Source organism: Danio rerio, chromosome 20 (assembly GCF_049306965.1).
Source record: "Danio rerio strain Tuebingen ecotype United States chromosome 20, GRCz12tu, whole genome shotgun sequence".
Lineage (NCBI taxonomy): Eukaryota > Metazoa > Chordata > Actinopteri > Cypriniformes > Danionidae > Danio > Danio rerio.
The window spans coordinates 9,262,160-9,284,839 of NC_133195.1; the positions used below are offsets into that span (position 1 = coordinate 9,262,160).

Sequence of the window (22,680 nt, forward strand, 5' to 3'; positions counted from 1 at the left end):
AAAATAGGAGACTGTAGTCTGTAACGCGGGTCGAGTGCTTTTATAAAATGACAAAAGCCTGTATCTCCAATCACTGAAAACGGTTGCAAATCTTTAGCAATAAACACCCGCACTGCCTTTTTTTATTTTTATGTGTCTCTCAGAACCAGTTGGGTAGATTCAGCGAGGGATTGTTGCTATTTGGAGGACTTTATTACCTTCTCTGCTACTCTGCCTTCAGACAGTGATATTGCTGGGTGATGGCGCTACAGATGTGCAGTCATGGTTATACGTGTAAAACAACACTTGCACACAGTTATTTTCCGTTCACTGTTTTTTTTTTTTTTTTTTTTTATTGGCATTACCGGCAAAACCGAAATGTCCTCACACCGCAGATTTGTTGCCTCAGCCTCACTTCACCGCCGCTCACAATGTTAAAGTGTGGAATGATAGTCAAGCGCCCCTAACTTTAGAGCATAGTGATTGGATATTTACTTGCGGAGAGGAGTTTCCGCATCTCAGCTCATGGATTAAGAGCCACACAGTCAATTCGGGGAGATAAATGCACAGAAATTATTTAAACGCAAAACCGAGAGAACTGCAATTTACAAGTGCGTATTGAACCATGGAGGTCGTACCGTACGGTTCACTATTATATTGAGAACCGTGGCATCCCGTGTGTTTATAAATATAATAAATAATTGGGAACAAATGTTATTAAACCTGTATTACATAGCTGTCTAAAATACTTGATTCTAATCGGTCAACAACAACATTCTATGGTATGTAATTCCCAGACAACTAACTGAAACCAATAACACAGTATCATCTGGGTACTACAAATCATCTTAACTGAAGTGTATATATTAATATACATATTTAGATGTATATACACATCATCATCTGTCATGCTGCTATTCTTGTGCAATCTTCCAACTGAATGATGATATAGGTAGGATAGTTTATGCTGCGTTCAGCCATTTGAGACATTTTTAAGGAGTTCAAACAAAGGTGCTAGTAAATTATTACAGCTCAGATCAATGTTTTGTGTCTAACTATTTACTTTTGGGGCAAGCACCTGTGTACTAAGCAGGATAATGTACATCCAGCTAGTTTGTTTTTGCAGATTAAAGCCCTAATAAGCCTGTTGGCCTTTATTCCGTAAGAACAACCGGCTAGATGTACATTATCCTTTACTTATAAAATAAAAGAAATATGAACATTTTACTTAATAAATCCTGTAATTCCAGAGAAACTAAGAATTTTCAAGTGGTCTTAGAACTCTTTCCTTATATATGTATAAAACAAAGTTAGAAACATACCACATTAAACTATTATTATATACACACATTGCCCCTAACAACAGAACTAAGCAGTAATAAAAAAAAATGTTGCCTTTAATATCATGCAGCCTGTTTTTATTTTTTTTATTTATTTATTTTTTACTTTATAGTCATATTTACATGTATTTATTTCTTCTACATCAAACACACAACTTACCCATGACACAGCCTGTATTTGAACACCACCCATTCTGCTCTTCTCATCACTTCTGACCAATCAGGAGGCTCGGCTGAACACTGCATGTTGAACTGATAGGGAAACTCTAAAACACAAATAATCCACTTATATTCACACACATAATACAGACTGATTCAAATTCAACTGGAGCTTTTGCTGACCTTCTTTTATTATTTACACATCTGCTCATCTATTCTTCAGCAGTTACGACTCTTTCCACAAAGACTATTAAACATTTACAGAACACAGATAACCTGGTGAAATAAGTGTTGAAGCAGCTGTAAGTCATTGACATACTGTGAGATCCTGAGGGTCCGGGCTCCTCCTGGACCAGCAGACAGGTGGACTGAGACTGAGGGGAGGAGTTACTGGGGTTATAAGGGCTGACGATCATTCCGATAAACGGAGCACCTCCTCGAGAGAAATAACTCTGCGATTAAAACAAACAACACCACCGTCTTAGTTCAAAAACTGTTATAGGGTAATTTAAAAATGTGTGTGGAAAAAAAAGTTCATACAGGTTAAAAATGACAAAATGAGAAGAACCACGTTACACTATGTTTTTTCGATGTTTTATTATCTTATTTCTGTATTTTGAATCTGAAACATTTTCACAATGTAAAAAAAGTAGCCAGCATTGCAGAATCTAGACATAAAACTGAATTTGTATTGTGACTGAATCCGCTTGTTAAGCGTAATGTAAAGGATTTAATACAATTTATCCTCAGATTTTAATCCAAAGACTTTTACATCACTTTCAACTGAGGGTGCTTTCACACCTGTGAATCGATTCAGTTGTTCCGAAACAGAGATTACAATTGTTACATTGTTGCTCTTTGCTCTTGGGGCGGTTCGCTTTCACACTGCAAAGTTTCTAATCGGACCAAAAGAGCTAAAACAAGTCACGTGCGAGTAAACTCTTCTTACATTGGTCAGAGTGTCAGGGTTTATTTTGCAGCGTCCCGCTAAGCTGTCAGGAGAGGTGGTGGTTTGGTGGTGATTGACAGGGTGTGCGCGCGACGTGTCTGAGGAGAGATGCGGTGGGGAGGGGTGAGAAGGGTGCGCGACGATGCCTATTTGAGGACCGGGATTGAGACGAGAGATTACCGGGAGATCATCACTCATTTGCGGGCATCAGGAGACTCGCGAAACTTCCCGCCATACTCATAATTCTCTCTTCATATAGCCGTAAGCCTATTACATATCCATAAAACACAGTGATATAACCGCGCTCGGATCGGATCGCTTTCTCACTGCAATCGAACCGCTCCAGGGTTTATTTCAATCGAGCCGAGACCACCTCATTCAAGCGATCTCGGAGCGATTACTTTGGCGCGAAACAGAGCGCGATTGCCCTGTTCACATATGCCAAACGAACCGCGCTAACTGGGCAAACGAGACACGTTCCGAAACAAAAGTGTAGGTGTGAAAGCACCCTAAGGGTGCTTTCACACCTGTGAATCGATTCAGTTGTTCCGAAACAGAGATTACAAATGTTACATTGTTGCTCTTTGCTCTTGGAGCGGTTCGCTTTCACACTGCAAAGTTTCCAATTGGACCAAAAGAGATAAAACAAGTCACGTGCGAGTGAACTCTCCTCACATTGGTCAGAGTGTCAGGGTTTATTTTGCAGAGTCCCGCTCAGCTGTCAGGAGAGGTGGTGGTTTGGTGGTGATTGACAAGGTGCGCGAGCGCGCGACGTGTCTGAGGAGAGACGCGGTGGGGAGGGGTGAGAAGGGTGCGCGACGATGCCTATTTGAGGACCGGGAGGGAGACGCGAGATTACCGGGAGATCATCACTCGTTTGCAGGCATCCGGAGACTCGCGAAACTTCCCGCCCTACTCATAATTCTCTCTTCATATAGCCGTAAGCCTATTACATATCCATAAAACACTGTGATATAACCAGGCTCGGATCGCTTTCTCACTGCAATCGAACCTCTCCAGGGTTCGTTTCAATCGAGCTGAGACCACCTCATTCAAGCGATCTCGGAGCGATTACTTTGGCGCGGAACAGAGCGCGATTGCCCTGTTCACATATGCCAAACGAACCGCGCTAACTGGGCAAACGAGACACGTTCCGAAAACAAAAGTGTAGGTGTGAAAGCACCCTAAGTAACAATCTTGTTGGCTGGATTTTAGACTTTTTTAACCAATACAACACAAAGAGTTTGATTAAATGGTTCCCTGTCAGAAAGCCTGTGCTCATTCACCGGATCACCCCAGAGGTGTGTGTTGTCCCCACTTTTATTAATTCTGTACGCATACATGTGTCAGAGTACATTTATTTTGAAATATGCAGACAGCACTGTGATTGTAAGCCTCCTCCAAAAAGATGAAAATAGTCCATAGTGGATCATTTTATTCAGTGCTGTGAGGAGTCTAATCTAAAATTTAATGCAACAAAAACTAAAGACATGATAATTGATTGTAGAATGAATTATACAGCAGCTGAGGTGACTATTATCAGGGGTCTAAAAGTAGAATGTGTTGAGAACTACAAATATGTGGGTACCATTATTGACTGTTTTGTAAACTTTAGGGCAAACTGCGAAGCTGTGTGGAAGAAGGGGCATCAGTGGCTTTTTTTCTCTCAGGAAACTATCACCTTTTCACATTGGCCCCAATATGCTTACTCTTTTTCTATCGTGCTTTCATTTCGTTCTGGTAGCATGGTTTTGATGTCTGTTCCTTAAAAACAGGAATAGACTGAGCCAGGTTATTAGGTGGTCTAGCAGATTGATTGGTGAAAAACAGCTTTTATGGATTGCCCAGAACATTAGTAGCTGTAGCTCTCATCCTCTGTCAGAAGAGTTTAACCTAATCCCTTCGTGTCAAAGGTTTCAGATGCTTTTCAGTAGGACAAAACGTTACAGTAATAGCTTTGTACTATCATCTATCATCGCTCTGAATAAATTATTATATTTTATAATGTACTTTTGTATCTGTATATGTGGGTACATTTATGTATGATTTAATTGTTTGTATCAAATGTCAAACTTGGGGCGACGCAGTGGCACAATAGGTAGTGCTGTCGCCTCACAGCAAGAAGGTTGCTGGTTCGAGCCTCAGCTGGGTCAGTTGCCGTTTCTGTGTGGAGTTTGCATGTTCTCCCTGCGTATGCATGGGTTTTCTCCGGGTGCTCTGGTTTCCCCCACAGTTCAAAGACGTGCAGTACAGGTGAATTGGGCAGGCTAAATTGTATGTAGTGTATGAATGTGAATGAGTGTGTGTGGATGTTTCCAAGAGATAAGTTGCGGCTGGAAGGGCATCCATTGCATAAAACATGTGCTGGATAAGTTGGCGGTTCATTCCGCTGTGGCAACCCAGGATTAATAAAGGGACTAAGTCAAAAAGAAAATGAATGAATGAATGAATGAATATCCTTAATGATCTATCACCCCTTTAAAAACTTAAATACAAGAATAAATAAAAAATCAGTTGTTTTTAATAATCACAACAGATTTTATTCATAAAATTTTAAAATGAACACAAATATTTGTTTGTTGACTTACAAACATGATCTACTATGTTTTTGTGTAATTTTTACAAAAAATTAAAAAATTTTAAAAAATTTATTTCGAAACGTGCATAAAACCTTAGTCTAACTTTCACTTTTGTGTGAACAAAAACTACAGACAGCCTGAATGAAAATGTGCATCCATTTCGACAGGTGGTGCTTACAGAAAGGCAGAAATGCTAGAAGGTAATTACCTCTGGTATTTCAAATATTACACTTTAATGACTAATAAAATGCTAAAATAAACTGTCAATAATTTGGTTGATCGTTAAATTGGTATCAGTTTCATGAGTACACAATCTAAAGTGGTTGTAACCCCCAGCCCCAGGTTGAGAAACAACTGCTCTAAATGATAATACATGTACATTATCAGTAGTTCATAAAATAAAACACAAATAAAAACTGTTCTCTAAACTCATATATTTTAGATAAATCTGACAAATCAAGAGAACCAGTACATTTTTTGAAGTGCTTTCCTAGTTTTTCCAGAGCTGTACATTTTTATAATGCTCCTAAAACTTTCTAATGCACCTAATTTTGTATAATAATAATAATAATAATAATAATAATAATAATAATAATAATAATAACAAAACAAGTATTACCTGGTATTTGGCCTGAGTGTCAATGTCTCTGAGAGAAGGGTTTGGGTCAAATGCCGGATGAGAATGATACCAACCAACCACACTGAGACCTTTAACCCCGAGCAGCTCTGAAGCCTGAGTCTGAGAGACAGGGTCCATCTCACACTGCAGACCTGTGCTCAGACTGTTACACGGCTCTGCTGAACAGATCTACACAGAAAAATATCATTTAAAATGAATGAATAAATCAACAGACTCCACTAATTCACAAAATGTATAAATGAACTGACCTTTAAGGCCTTGTCTTCCTCTTCATAAGTTCCCCCTAAAAGCCCAATGACCTCCCCCATAGACACATGAGCATGCTGGAAGAGGATGTGATGATTAGTTGATTAGAAAAAAAAAAAATAATAATGAAAAACACAGATAGCATCACCGTGTCATACTTACTATGTCCATCACAATAAGAGCCTCGGCACAAACAATCACACTGTACGGCTCCTGAAATGATACAGACAAAAGTAGTGTGAATGCAATGCAACAAAAAGGTTTTAATTAAGCAGTCTTGTGAAAACCTATTATGCTTATTGATATTTTGAATCTGTTTTTTATTTTTATATTTTGCATTGAAATTGTACGTCTTACAATACGTTATTAGTAATATAACTTTTAGAAATTGTATTTTTATTATTTTTATTTATCTTTTAAGTTAATTATCATTTTTAAATATGTGTACTGTATTTATTAATGTTTATTTTAGATTTAGTTTCTACAGTGTATTAGCTTAAATACAATAGGATGCAATTATCATATACGGTTCAATTCAGAATTATTAGCCCCCCTGATATATTAGTCCTTCTGTTTATTTATTTTTTTAAAAGAAAAGATTTTTTTCAACATATTTCTAAACATGATAGTTTTAATCACTCAATTCTAATAACTGATTTATTTTATCCTTGCCATAATGAGAGTAAATAATATTTTACTAGATGTTTTTCAAGACACTTCTATACAGCTTTTATAGAATTGAAGAAATTTAAAGGCTTAACTAGGTTAATTAGGTTAACTAGGCAGGTTAGGGTAGTTAGGCAAGTTATTGTATAATGTTGGTTTGTTCTGTAGACTATCGAGAAAAAAAAATAGCTTAAAGGGGCTAATAATTTTGACCTTAAAATGGTGTTTAAAAAATTAAAAACTGCTTTTATTCTGGTTGAAATAAAACAAATAAGACTTTCTCGAGAAGAAAAATATTATCAGACATACTGTTAAAATTTCCTTGCTCTGTTAAACATCATTTAGGCGATATTTAAAAAACAAAAGAAAATTCAAAGGGGGGCTAATAATTCTGACTGTAGTTCAGCTAGTTGCCAAGACAACATCACGTTTTCGTTTAGTTTAACTTGTTTTTATTTTAAATGACAAAATGCTGTTTATCTATTACTATTATTCTGTTATTATTTTAGGTATTTTTAATTATTTATGATTATATTTTTTCTTTGCATTCATCCTTGTATGTATATTTTATTGCAGCACATTTTATTTGTCAGTCAAGTGCCTTGATATGCTACTTTTAAAGGCGCTATATAAAAATAAAGTTTATTATTACTATTATTATTATCATTAACTTTAGTTTTAGTTTACTATGATGTACACAAATTATGGGGATTATTGATTTCATAAGAAAGCTGGACAACATTACATGATTTTTAGTGTGTGTGATAGTCGTTTAATGTTTAGAAAAACCCAACTGAAAGTTGTTTTTATTCCAAATGATATTAGACAGTATTAAACAAATGCATAAAAACTAATAGCATGTGTGAATTACACAGACTATTCAATTGTCCTAAATAGACTAATCCTGCCAACTAGGTACTTAAAGCTGTAACATTTGAATACACAAAACCCTTTTTTCAGTTAAGATGCTATAAAATCTAAATTTATAAATGTATTATTTTGCTAACTAAAACATACTGCTATTCTTTAGGTAAACAGTTAATCAGTGCAAGTTAATAAAAAAAATGTTAATGTAATCTTTATTCCAGCTACATAATGAACTATACAGTTCCCACTCTTTCATGGACACCAAATTCAAGGACTTTCAAGGACTTTTGAAATCACCAATAATTTTAAATTGAGCAACTTTTTAAATTCACAGCCCCAGCATATACTGTATAGCAACATGAAAGTCTTCCAGTAGTCAACATTTCATTTACACTTAATATTTACATTAAAACATCACAGTAAAGATGTTGTTTTCAATGTGTTATTTTCATAAATGTAGACCGTTTTAAACATGTTCAAAAAACTTTAATACAATTAACTGAATTCAATACTGGTATTATTCAAATATAATCTCTGAAATATTGATAACAGGTGCATTATTTGTCATAGTTCTTGTATAAGATTTACATGTAAGATTGTCATTCAGTTTTAAAAAGCAGCTCAGTAAAACTGTAGAAAAAACAATATAAACTTTATATTCAAGCACTTTCAAGGACCTATGTTTGTTTTTAGGTACTTTCCATGCCTAGAATCCTTATGTCTTAAATCAGGGGTGTCCAAACTCGGTCCTGGAGGGCCGGTGTCCTGCATATTTTAGTTCCAACCCCAATTAAACACACCTGAACCAGCTAATCAAGCTCTTTCTAGGTATACTAGAAACTTCCAGGGAGGCGTGTTGAAGGAAGTTGGAGCTAAAGTATTTTCAAGTACTTTCAAGAAGTGTGGGGACCCTGATGATAAACTATTTATCAATTCTTTGTACATTAATTATGTTGATTTAATTAAGTTAAAAGTCAACACTGGTTTCTATGTTAAAAACAGAGCCATGATCAAAATAAATGTGATAATTACCTGTCTTTCCTCTCCAAACGTCTTGCATGGAATGAGCTGGAATGGATCAAAAGAGCTGCGGAGGACAAAATCAAGAAATCAGTACAGATTCTTGTTAATCCAGCCACTAGTCTTGTCTTGTATGCTCGAGACATCTTGTATGTCGTGCCCAGCTCAAGTTTTCTCGGGCTGGGCACTCATCCTGTTTTGGTCTGTGTCTGTGAGATGCGCATTTGTGTCTTTGTAGTGAGCGAGCGCATGCCCCAGAGGAGGCTCAGTTCGCGCTTGCTTACTTGCCCTCGTGTGTGTTCTGTCTGCAGCGTGGTGTTTCATTCTCAGCGTCTCAGTCTAGTTGGTTTCGGTTTCTGTTGCTGCTGAGATAAAACATGCATGTTGCATGTGTAAGTTTTTATTTATCGTGTACTCGTGTCTTGTTTTCTGTTGGTGCTGTTAAAGCACGTGGCCTGGTATTTAGATTGTGGCCGTGTGCTTTAGTGTCATGTTTGATGTGAATGCGTGGTTAATGAGTTCTTTCCCATTTAACGTGAGCACATGGCTTGTGTTGTTTCTTTGTGTCTATTGTCTAGTCCCACCCTCCTTGTTAACCCATTATTAGTTGATTATGTTCACCGGTTTGTTTGTTAATTATTTCTGCTTATAGTCTCCTCTTGTCTGCTGTTCTGTGCCAGTTCGTTTTTTTTTTCATCGTCTTTTCCTGTCCTGTCCTATTCTGTCCTGTCCTGTCCTGTCCTGTTCTGTCCTGTCTTGTGTTGTCTTGTCTTGTGTTGTCTTGTCTTGTCTTGTCTTGTCTTCCAGCCCTAATCCCTGCCAGACTACCCAGCCAAGTTTGTTTGTTTATTTCTTTTGTTTTATTTCCCCCCTCGGCATAGTTTTTCTTTTTGTTTTATTTTTTTTATTATTAATTAACCCCTTTGAGTTCCTGCACTTGAGTCCTCCCTCGTTCGCCCACCCCCACCAAACATGTCACAGATTTGATTAGGCCCATAAACAAGTTAATTAAACAACCAACTACATTTTAATGATGTTCAGTTGTGGGCAGTAATGGCTTCTGTTATGCAAGCGTGTGTGTGTGTGTGTACCCTCTCTGTTTGGGGAGTTTTGATGGTCTTGGTCCTTTCTTCTTCATTTCTTCTCTTCTGATGGCCAGCTCTTCTGCGCTTAGATGCTGGATGACAAAAATAAATAAATAAATAAATAAATAAACATGTATAATATATAGTTAAATTAATATTGTATAATTATAACAGAGTATAATAATATAGTTATAATATAATATAAATATTACAAAGTAGTTATAATAACGAAACAGTTTCTAAAATGTATTTAATGCCAATTAAATGTTAATTTTTGCATTTTTCCTCATATACATGCATAAAACAATACTGTAATACTACCACTGTAAACAATAATCATATTTATTATACATAATTTTTTTTCCAATTCCAATTTTACAAATTTATTCTAATCTTCTCACGCCACAAACAATCAGACCTTTAGATATTCTCTATAGATTATACGTTGATTCTGAAAATAGTTTAAACATTTTGAGTTGCGTTACCTCATATGTCTGACCCTCCAGATCTTTAGCGTCACACCAATTCCCCCACACATCCCGAATACGACGTTTCCGCGTCCTCTGCAAAAAAATTGAACAATCATTTAACAAGATGAAGAAATACCAAAGTAGTTGCGCTAAAAGTTGATTAAGTATTGATAATGATTATGTTTACAGGGACATCAGTAATCTAATTATTTGCCTTAATCTGAATAAGACAATAATATGATTAAGGAGTTTACATATGTTGCTTTTTGAATGGTCCTTTTATGATCCTGTTTAACATGTTCTAGCACATAATACGATTAACGACACTAGGCTATGCACATTTCCTCTGGAGTGTCATTTGTAATTTGTTGGCTTTAACTGCAGTTTGGCACTTTCACTTTCATTCATGAACATTTCATGCATGCCCCCGTGACAAATGAGATATTGGATACAAGTTTAAACTGCTGGAAGAGTGTTATTTTAATGGAATTTTATACTGCACGCCGTATGGGGAAAGAAAACTCAGCATTTTGCAATGAAGGTGTCTGTGGTCATTCTCTGACTCGGTAGGTGCAGAGAATAGTGTCAAACGGCCATGTGTATGCAATATTCTGTCGGAAAAAACGGTGAAAATCCTACATGACGGTAATAGTTTAATTGTGGTGTACTGCACTTCAATATTGCGACTAAAATCGGCATACTCCGCATGTCTTAATCCAATTTCTGTTTAGTTCAATTGTGACCTTAATTGGATTAAATGAATCAGGAAAAAAAAATTGCTGTTTACATGGTAGACTCTTACTCAGAGTATTGTCTAAAGTGAAGATTATTTATAAACTAATTCAGAGAGGATGATGAGCTTATGATTGCTTGCAGCCGGCGCCAATTTATAATTACCAATCAGACAATTTCTAAGTCACCATAAATACCCAAAGTTCAATAAAACAGCCATCTTCGTTTTTGAAGAATACCCCCTTCCACCCCTACTCCTCTTCCTTTCCTAAATGAGTGGCACGGTGGCCCAGTGGTTAGCACTGTTGCCTTGCACCACAGGTGTCAAACTCAGTCCCAAAAGGGCCACAGCTCTGCACAGTTTAGTTCCAACCCTAATTAAACACACCTGATCAAACTAATTGAGTCCTTCAGGCTTGTTTGAAACCTACAGGTAAGTTTGTTGGAGCAGGGTTGGAACTAAACTGTGCAGGGCTTCGGCCCTCCAGGAATTGAGTTTGACACCCCTGCCTTACAGCAAGAATCTCATTGGTTCTAGTCTTTACCAAGCCAGCCAATGGTTCTGGGCAGATTTTACATGTTCTCCCCGTGCTCATGTGGGTTTACCCCAGGTCCCCTCGGTTTCCTCCAAAAACATGCAATTTAGGTTAATTGACTAATCCAAATCGGCACCATAGACATGCTCCTAGTAAGTAGTTATCTCTTAAGAGCAATCTCTATCTGTTCATTAGCTACTACAGCAAGGGAGTTCTCGAGATCAACCTTGCCTTGCAAACGAGAAGGAGCCCCGGGCTTGAGGATCTTATCAGGTCAGGGCTCTCTACTGGGACAGCATGCCAAACAAGCTTTATAATCAATCATCAGCTGAGTGTGAACTCTTGAATCATATTAAAATTGGATGATTGGTGTCCATGCAAACATACGCAACTCTGCCTCACCATTGACTGCAGTCTCTGTGCAAGATGATAGGCCTCCAGACTGTCTTTGCTTTCCTTCAGGCGAGAGCGATCGACCAGCCGCGGACGGTTGTAGATCGCCTGATCTGCAGAGGAAGGAGAACATTTAAGGATGAAAAATGCAAAGTAATTAGAGAAAAAGGAGTGAAGCGACTGAGAAATAAGCTTTACCACAGTTGAAGTTGATTGCTCCAATGAGCTCCAGGTAGGTGTGTATGCGACCGATGCAGTTCACATCACCACAGTTCTTCAAGCCTGGACGCACTGATGTCTTGTTCAGGTACTTGGGTTTGCTTCTTCTCCTGAAAAAAAGAAACACTTTTTTAACCTATTGTACTGATCAAAAGTCTGAGGTCAATAATGGCCCGTTTCCATTCACTGGAAAGGTTCGGTGCAGTATGGGTTGGTATGCTAAGAGTTACTTTTAAAAACTGTTTGAACTGGAAGTCGCTGAGAAGTTATTTGAGCACGTACTCTGGGTTGGGCGATGTGGACCAATTTGGCATCGTACGATGTCTAATGTGAATCATCGCGATGGACAATGGCATCGTCGTCATAGGTAAAGGTTAAATTATTATTTATTACAACCTGTCAATCACTTTTTCCACGGGAGGTTGGTCGGTAAAAAAGGTGCACAACCAACAGTATCTGAGGTTTTCACTAAAATTACTACGTACAAGTGTGAAAGTAAAAGACTAAAGCAGTGTACTGATGCTGTGACACATTAGCTGATAGATTCAGAAGACTGAAGAGTCGTTGGATAAAGACAAGATTAATTAAATATCACGTTTAACAACTATAGTGAGATGCAAACTAGCGGTACTTACTTGATAAACTGTCTCACGTGCACTGCTCTCTGGAGCTCAGAGGAGCGCATGACAGTGTGTGTGGCTGTGTGTGTGTGGTCACGTGATGTGCGTTTTCATCGGACAGAGGGCTGTTCAGAAATGTTAGGTAAAACAGGGTAAGGATGTGGATCCTTTTTGTTCTTAAATGCCATTATAACACTAAGGGCCCTATCATACACCCAGCGCAGTGTGGTGCAAGGCGTGGCGCAGTAGTCTTTTGGTAGTTTCAGCTTGGCGCAAGAGTCATTTTGAGGCGTTGCGCTACGTTGTTTAAATAGCAAATGCATTAGCGCTCATTTGTGCGCCCATAGGCGTTCTGGTCTAAAAAGGAAGGCGTTCTGAGGCGGACCGCTGGCGCGTTGCTACTTTGAGAAACTATAATAGATTTTTCATTAGACCAAAACTAACCCGGTCTAAACTCCGGCGCACAGTTGCGCCTCTTTTACACACTGCTTAATACGCACAAGAGAGCAATAGGCAAATATCTTTACATATGAAAAAAAAAATGAAATATTAAGGATATATATAGGATATAATAAGAATAGATATGGAATATAAATATAAAGGATTAAAATATTACAAAACATATTATTTTCTAGCCAACATAAATATGAAAAACCACTGCTTTTATGTCTTCTTCATCCCGGGACGCTTTTTTTAGTTCATTCATAACAATTTGCTTTTGTATAATGTTATTATTATTAGCAGTATTATTTATTGTATCCATATTTATATTTGTTTTATTAAAAACAAGCTTAGATTTGCCCACCTGTCAGGTTTTAGACCATATGGGGCACAGCATGTGTTTTAGGATATAACTCAGGTTTTTGAGCACATTTTGCTATTATTATTCATTTATTCGTTTGCTGGAAATTAGAACTGAATTTAGAAATAGTTTTGAAACGAATATTTGCGCTTAACAAACAAAATTATTATTTATAGACTAATTGATGTCTGTGCGTAAAGGTTTCCCTATCCAAGAGCAAAAGTGAAAGTGATCCATTATCTCTCATTCTTACGCAGTAGATGCTCTGTTTAACAGTTTTCTGTTAAAAAACTGTTAACTATTGACTGTTTGCTTGTGAAATGCTAATTTGTTTCACTTAGACTTACTTTGCGTCCCGTAAATAGCGAATGCGCTTTTGGCGCGACGCAGCTGACTCTTAAAGGAAATGGGAGATGAGATTCTAATTGGTTTATTCTCAAAACACACCTATAACTCATTAAGAAAATAAACTCAACCCTTTTAGACTATGCGCCTTGGCGCAAGGCAGATTTCCCGTCCTTAAATTAGCAAAAGCGCGTCCTGACACGCCCTGAAAGCGTTGGCGCCCTGCGTTTTGCGCTCTGCGCATGGACCGTCAAAATAGAGCCCAAAGATGTATTAATGTAAACGGGGCCTGAGTTTTTCGCGAGCAGGTTTGCGACGGGGCGGGCGGGGCAGGGCAGGGCGGAGGATCGGCAATGCCGGCACAGCATCGTGTTGTCTATTGGCCATAGGCAATGGACGATGGCATTATCTATCAACCCAACCCTAACACATACTTCCAACTGAAACTGAATATTGAGTAGGAAGGAGGGCTTTCTTTTTGCGCATCATTCCCTAATACCAAACTAATGGTTAGAGCGGTGTGGTTAAAAATATTGTGGCTGAAGCATCAAACTGACGTCATTAGAGAAGGACCACAAAATTCCAAAATCCAAACTAAATAGTTTTATGGGTTTTATTTTAGTGCATTAACTTGCACAGACTAATTAAATAACAACGTGCACTAGCAAGATTATTGTAAATTTTGATTTCACACAGACTTTAAATACATTTATTAAATAAAGATGCCTTCAATTGCTAAAAGGAGTTATTAAATACCTTAAATTGTTCCAAAACAATATATTAAATACATTTATGATGGTTTCCACAAAAACCATAGGCAGCACAACTTCTACATTGATATTAAAAAGGAAATCTTTCATGAGCAGAAAATAGTCTAATAGTAATATTAGATTTCTGAATGATCATTTAAACAAGACTGGGGAAGTGATAGCTGAAAATTTCAATTTGCCATCACAGCAATAAACAACAGTCTAAAATATATATAGAATTATATTAATATTGTATTCACACATTATTAAAAGCTTAAGCATATTTTTTAATTACATGCACCCTTGGTGACTATGAACTTTTCAAATAAATAAATTAACCCAGTCTTTTAATCTTTCAGAATTTTTACTGATTCCCTCTCTTTAAAAATAACTCAAATAATTCAGTAAACTAAAACCTTTTAGGTTTTATTAGAAATAAACTTTGTATGAAATCAAAATAATAATAAAAAAGAAATATTTAGTATGTAGTACAATAGCAAAATCTAAAACAAATTTCAAACAAAAGTAGCTCCTTAATGATACTTGTTCAACCCAAGCAGAAGAACGTGAAACATTTAAAGCTGAAATCTCACCACTGGTCCAGGATGTAGTTTCGGATTTTTAGATATCTCTCCGGTGTTTTGGATGGACGTCCCTCAAAGAATTCTGAGATGGCTTGCTTTTCCTCTTCAGTAATTGTGTTCAAGTCCAATTCAACCTCTTGTTCGGGAGCTCTGAGCTCCTCCTCTTCATCCTCCTCTTGGTCTTCAACTTCTTCCTCCAGACATTCACCTGATTCACACTTATCTGGAGTAAAAGATCACATTAACCAGTTGTGCTCATGCTGATGGATTGCTATAGTAAAAAAAAAAAAACTCTTTTCATCTGTCAATGGTGTTTTAAAAAACCTCGTGACCACTTGTGTTGGGTTTTCATTCAGATTCTTCCCTCAAATTTTGTCATGATCTTACATCATGTTCACAATGGCACTCAGTTTAAGCCACAAGTGTTAAACATTTTGGACCAAGCTCATTGGAAATGCGTGTCTCAGCCTACACATTTGGAAAAAAAATCCACTAAAAGCCACTGTCTGCATTTTTACAAATCTGAAATACGTTATTTAGCTTGGCAGTCGCACAGAATTTTAAGTTTTGTCATAGACCATGGGAGAGAAGCTGATTACATTGTCTGAAATAAAGGAGTGGAAAAGCAAGAGCCTTTATTTTCCGTGCGTTCACCATGTGTTATCTAAGCTAAGTGATCGGGGAAGTGACTAAGGGCCTTAGTCAGGGAGGTGATCAACCCAATGGTCGCTCTGTCTGAGCTCCACCCTTCTTCTGTGGAGAGAGGAGAACCTTACAGAAGGACAACCATCTGTGCAGCAATCCACCAATCAGGCCTGTTTGGTAGAGTGTCCAGACGGAAGCCGCTCCCTGCCTGGACTTTGCCAAAAGGCAACTGAAGTACTCTCATACCATAAAAAACAAAATCCTCTGGTCTGATAAGACTAAAATTGAACTCTTTGGAGTGAATGCCAGGTATTCTGTTTGGAGAAAACCAGGCACCGATTATCACCAAATTATTACCATCCCTACAGTGAAGCATGGTGGTGGCAGCATCATGCTGTGAGGATGTTTTTCAGCAGCAGGAACTGGAAGACTAGTCAGGACAGAGGGAAAGATGAATGCAGCAATGTACAGACACATCCTGAATGAAAACCTGCTTCAGAGTGCTCTTGACCTCAGACTGGGGGCGACGGTTCATCTTTCAGCAAGACAATGACCCAAAGCACACCGCCAAAATATCAATAGAGAGGCTTCACAACAACTCGGTGAATGTCCTTGAGTGGCCCAGCCAGAGCCAAGACCTAAATCCTATTAAACATCTCTGGAGAGATCTCAAAATGGGTGTACAACGCCGCTTACCATCTGACCTGATAGAGCTTGAGAGGTCTTAGAAAGAGGAACGGGCCAAAATTCCCAAAGACAGGTGTGCCAAACTTATGACATTATATTCAAAAAGACTTGAGGCTGTAATTGCTGCCAAAGGTGCATCAACAATGTATTGAGCAACGGCTGTAAATACTCATGTACATGGGATTTTTCAGATTTTTTATTTTAAATAAATTTGCAACAATTTCAAAAACCTTTTTTCACATTGTCATTATGGGGTATTGTGTGTAGAATTTTAAGGTAATAAATTAATTTAATCCATTTTGCAATAAGGCTGTAACATAACAAAATGTGGAAAAAGTGAAGCGCTATCAATACTTTCCGGATGCACAGTATATATGTTTTTAAATTAAGATTTAGTAATGTTATTTATTTTTTTATATTATTTGTTGTGTTATTTTCTCTTTTGTTCCTGTTTGTTTAACAGTCCTACAAATCTAATAAAATCTAATAAATAAAGAATAAATTAATACAAGGTGATGTGTCAATGTACCTGCTAATTCTGTTTCCTCCTCTCCAGTCAGGCTGTGTTTGCTTGGGCTGTCTAAATTAATAAAAGGATTCCCACTTTCCTCAACTGCTTCTGAATCAATTTCGGAATGATGGATTTCTGTGTCTTCACTGATATCTGGATCAGCCTGTCCGTCAGCAGCAGTGCTTTCAGATGGAAGGTGTAACAGTGCATCTGATAAACTTGGACTGAGTTCTCCGTGGTGGTTGCAGTCTGGAGAAACTGAGCATTCTGGCTGCTTTTTAGACTGTAACTCGCTGTCGCTGAAGTCATCTGTAATATCGACATCCTCATCGTCAGAGAGTCTCTCGATGCGCACAGCATTAGTCAAGGCCGAGACGTGAGGTTGAATCGAGGAGACCGAAGTCACATTAGCGGAGGTCACTTCAGCAGCTGGTTCTGCTTTGGGCTGAAGGTCAAACACAAATTATATAGAGTCGAGGTTTTATATACAGTACAAAATACAGAAATTATTCATATCCCTGGCAAATTCTGATCTAAAGTTTTTGATGTAAATAAAAGCTGAGAAATATATATATATATATATATATATATATATATATATATATATATATATATATATATATATATATATATATAATTTTTTTTTTTTTTTTTTTTTTTTTTTACACCATGATGCCTTTTGTACATCATCTAATTATCTTTTGGAAAAAGCATGTGCTATTTCTAGTAAAAAAAAAAAATCCTGGTTAAATAAAAGTAACTTTAAGTCAGAATTTAACATGTGTACGGACCATTTCATGCTTGACTGTACAGCTTTATGCAACAGAAATATCACACTTCAAACTTCAATGAACACTGACCAGATCAATCATGATAATAATTTTTGTTGTGCAATATACTGTCTCAGAAATGATTGAGATAAGTAATACTGTTGTATGCCAATGATTATAATAATAATTCCTTTCATTTAGATAGTGCTTTTCTGGGCACTCAAAGTGCTTTACACAATGGGGGGAATAACTCATAATCCACCACCAGAGTGAAGCATCCACCTGGATGACGCGACAGCAGCCATTTTGCCAGACTGCACACCACACTGCTGATTGGTGGAGAGGAGAGAGAGTGATAAAGCCAGTTATGATATGGGAAGGGTTAGAAGGTCATGACGGACAGAGGCCAGTAGGCAGATTTGGCCAGGATGCCGGGGTAAAACCTACTCTTTTTCGAAGGACATCCTGGGATTTTGAATGACCACAGAGAGTCAGGACTTCGGTTTAACGTCTCATCCGAAAGACGGCGCTCACTGAGCAGTAAAGAGTCCCCGTCACTATACTGGGGCATTAGGACCCACACAGACCCCTGCTGGCCTCACACCACTTCCGGCAGCAACCTAGTTTTCCTATTTGGTCTCCCATTCAGGTACTGACCAGGCGCAGCCCTGCTTAGCTTCAGTGGGCGACCATATGAGAGTTGCAGTGAGCTAGCTGCCGGCTACATATATTATATAAAGATTATACAACAGCATAATAATGGAAACAGGCATAAACGCTTTCAAGGGATAAAAACATTTCATTCAGATTTAGTATTTTAATGTTCAGTAAAATGCAAATGTTTTTGTAAAACGGCTTTATGTCATTTGGACAACTTCTTCCAAAGAAGACGGGCGATAAACATGATGGGGGATATATATTTTCCCACCAAAATGATTGGAGTCATGTCAATATATATATTATGTTAATATATTTATCGATCCTTGTGACAAGCTTAGCTCGAATGTTTGCCAAAGATGTGGATTACAGATAATAATGTTAAAAATAATGTTCAGATTCTTGCACTACCCAGTTTTCCCTATAAACAATTTAGCTTATTCAATTCACCTATACCACGTCTTTGGACTTGTGGGGGAAACTGGAACACCCGTAGGAAACCCATGCAAACATGGGGAGAACATGCAAACTCCACACAGAAATGACAAATGACCCATTCAGGGCTCGAACCAGCGATCTTCTTGCTGTGAGGCAGTTGTGCTAACCACTGTGCCACCATGCTGCCCATTTTCTGAATCATTTATTTTATGTTGTACCCGACAGGGTTCAACGCTAAGGATTTTTTCAACTGGCCCGATCGGGCCAGTGGTTCTGATTTTTACTTGCCCGGCCAAAATTTTCACTGGCCCCACCTAAAAAAAAAAGTTAATAGCTATTTGACTGTGTGTGTGTGTGTGTGTGTGTGTGTGTGTGTGTGTGTGTGTGTGTGTGTGTGTGTGTGTGTGTGTGTGTGCATGTGTGCGTGCATATGTGCGTGCGTGCGTGCGTGTGTGTGTGTGCGTGTGCGCGTATGTGTGTGTGTGAAAGGCTTAACGAGGTTAATTAGGTTAACTAGACAGGCTATGGTAATTAGGCAAGGTATTGTATAACGATGGTTTGTTCTGTAGACAGTCTGAAAAACAATTAGCTTAAGGGGCTAATAAATTTGACCTTAAAATGGTTCATAGAAAATTAAAAACTGCTTTCATTCTAGCCAAAATAAAACAAATAAGACTTTATTCAGAGGAAAAAATATTATCAGACATACTATCAACATTTCCTTGCTCTGTTAAACAAAACTTAGGAAATATTTTAAAAAGAAAAAAACAACAAAGTGGGGCTAATAACTCTGACTTCAAGTATATATATATTTACAGTAATTTTTGAAATGTTTTTAAGGAAAATTATTCAGTAAATCAAGGTTATATTTATTAAATGTAAAAAAAAAATTGTTAAATATTCATCAACATTTTAAATAACTGCTTTCTTATTGTATGTAGTTTCAAATAAAATTATTACTCCAGATATTATTGCTTTTATTACTATTACCATTAATAAATATAATAATAATTAATATTAGTGATTTGTGAAGGATCATGTGACTGGAGTAATGAAGCTGAAATTTCATCTTTAAAATCACTGGAATAAATGAATAAATTAAATGATAAAGTACTTTTGAACAGTTATTTTATGCAACATTTCACAATTTGTATTTATGATGAAATAATTGCAGCCTTGGTGAGCAGAAGAAGCTTATTTTAACATATATAACAATTATACTGACCCCAAACTTTTGACCAGTTGTGTATAGAATATTTTATAAGCAAAAATGTGCACTTTAATTTTAACAACCCATATATAAAGCAGAGAGGTCAGACTTTCTTATACAGAGCCTCATTTCAATTGTCAGGTTTTGTAAAAATCTATCTATTGAATTAATCAATCTATTAAAGAAACGTTGGCTAGAATTCTGCATTTTAGGCTTACATTATAGAGAGACATAGCAGATGAGCCGAGACTGCATCAGATCGTGAAGATCAATGTTGATCTGTCTTTCGAGCTGTCAGAGCGGAAATGAACAAAACAACTGGCCTAACACAACATATTATATGATTAAAATATGGAAAAATGATCAGATATTAACTTCGGTCAATTTTCCTAACAGATAAACCGAGATCAGGCTGGATAAACAGCTCTCTGTAATATTTCAGCATGCTTTCACTTTCGCATTTACCGGTAAGAATGACATCTCGCCCTGCTCATCATTCTCTCGTCATATAGCTGTATATATGGCTATTACACAATCATAATACACTGTGACATAGCCTGGGTGGTTAGTTTGTTGCATTGTTTTGTTTTCTCACTACAATCGATCCGCTCAATAGGGCAGAGACTGTCTCATTCAGGCGATCTCGGATTGATTGATTTGGTGCGGATGCGAGCGCTGAGCGCAACTGCTAGATATATGCCAAACAAACCGCACTAACGGGGGAAACGAGACAGATTCCAAAAATAACGTTTATGTGTTAAAGCACCGTAAGATTGTATTTGCACACAATTGACAGACAGTCGCAGCACGCAGCTCTGGCTCGATCTGACAGGCAAAAAGGCAGCACTGGCCCGATCGGGCCAGTAACATTCTGTACACTGGCCCGAAGGTCTCGAGCGCTGGCCCCAGGCCATCGGGCAGTCCTTATTGTCGAGCCCTGCCCGAGAACAAAAACAACTATATCTTTGATGGTCGGCGGATTAGTCAATTAACAGCAAACTGTCACAGCATATTATTTCTAAAACTGTAACAACAACAGTTTTTTCTCTACCCAACAGATGGCAGCGTTCTACATCTAACACCTAGATTTATTTCAAGAAACTACTTACATCTATTTACATCAGTATTAAAGTGATTTCTTTAGTAAAAGCACAATATTTTAAGCAAGCTAACTGTGTTGATGTTGATTTTTAAGGGTAAATGGATTAAAAAGCAATATCTCCCAAATCCTAGCATAAATAAACGAGAAGTAAACAAAAGAAATTATTTATAATTTATATTATTAAAAATCTATTTTGTTTCATAATCACTCAATAAATGACAGACTAAAAGTTGCAGAAATAAGGGTTAATGGACTGCCCCTAATATCCACACATACAGTGCTCAGCATGTATGAGTACACCTCCCACAAAAAATAAACAAAAAATATCTAAAAGTTGTAGGTTGTAACTTAATTTTGCAATATTTTGCTTGAATTTAAATGTATTATCTTTCCATTTCTAAAGATGTACGGTGATTAAAATATTATTTCAATAAACATATCTGTTTAATAGATCTGATTTGTTCAAATACACCAATATATATTACCCATATACACTGAGAAATGGATAGAAATATTCATTTTCAAAGCATGGTGTATTCATATATGCTGAGCACTGTATTGAATCAAAAACATGACAGATAGAGAATTGAATTTCTGAATTTAAAAAAAATTTATTTGTTTCAATCTAACAGGAACGTCCTTATTTGTTATAAAATGTGTCTTTTAAATTGGGTCACGTGGGCTAAAGTCATACCTTATTTTTGAAGTACTGCTTAGCATAGCTCTTCACTTGTAGAACTGTCCTAGTGCCAATTAGTTTTGCAATCTTGGTCCACCTGCGGCCAAACTGAGCCTAGAAACCATAAAAAAAAGTTACATTTATTTCCTCTTATAAAAGTAAAGTATTATTTTCAAAGTTTTTATTTAGTGTGTGTGTGTGTGTGTGTGTGTGTTTTTGTTGTGTTTTGTTTTGTTTACCAGTCCTTTCTCAAAGAGTTCTTTTTCCTCTTCCGCCCAACGGGTTTGTGCTGCAGAACTCTTTACCAGTGGCCTACAAATAAGCATAAATAAATTAATGCATTTCTATATTTTACCATTCAAAAGTTTAAATTGAGAAAGCTTTTAAAATTATATTATCAATATTAATTCATTTTCTTTTCGACTTAGTCCCTTTATTAATCCGGGGTTGCCACAACGGAATGAAGCGCCAACTTATCCAGCATATGTTTTACACAGTGGATGCCCTTCCAGCTGCAACCCATCTCTGGGAAACGTCCATACACACTCATTCACTACAGATAATTTAGCTTACCCAATTCACCTGTACCGCATGTCTTTGGACTGTGGGGGAAACCAGAGCACCCGGAGGAAACCCACGCGAATGCAGGGAAAACATGCAAACTCCACACAGAAACGCCAACTAACCCAGCCGAGGCTTGAACGAGCGACCTTCTTGCTGTGAGGCGACAGCACTACCTACTGCATCACCATATTATCAATATTATCATTTAAAATATAATTTTTTATCTTAAAAAAATGTTTTTGTGACAATAAAGTTGAATTTTCAGTACGTTAATCCAGTCTTCATCATCACATAATCTCTCAGAAATCATTCTCATACTATTTTGTTGAAAAAAAGGATAACCTCTAATTATTTCTTATTCTTAAGAACAGTTGTGCTGCTTAATATATTTGTGGAAAATATGATACATTGTTTTTATAACTCTTTGCTGAATACAA

The 22,680-nt window shown here is 37.1% G+C and overlaps 1 protein-coding gene across 2 annotated transcripts in view; it reads right to left on the reverse strand.

The window, feature by feature from the left end:
- Positions 1-22,680, reverse strand: part of mysm1 (Myb-like, SWIRM and MPN domains 1) — a 30,207-nt gene that overhangs the window by 3,945 nt on the left and 3,582 nt on the right. For both annotated transcript variants that reach the window (NM_001164029.1, XM_073932752.1), the window contains 14 exon segments: positions 1,480-1,585; positions 1,798-1,930; positions 5,626-5,814; positions 5,895-5,969; positions 6,055-6,105; positions 8,458-8,512; positions 9,537-9,622; positions 10,016-10,093; positions 11,671-11,774; positions 11,860-11,990; positions 14,990-15,203; positions 16,842-17,268; positions 21,695-21,793; positions 21,919-21,991. In NM_001164029.1, the coding sequence (NP_001157501.1) occupies positions 1,480-1,585; positions 1,798-1,930; positions 5,626-5,814; positions 5,895-5,969; positions 6,055-6,105; positions 8,458-8,512; positions 9,537-9,622; positions 10,016-10,093; positions 11,671-11,774; positions 11,860-11,990; positions 14,990-15,203; positions 16,842-17,268; positions 21,695-21,793; positions 21,919-21,991 (1,821 nt within the window).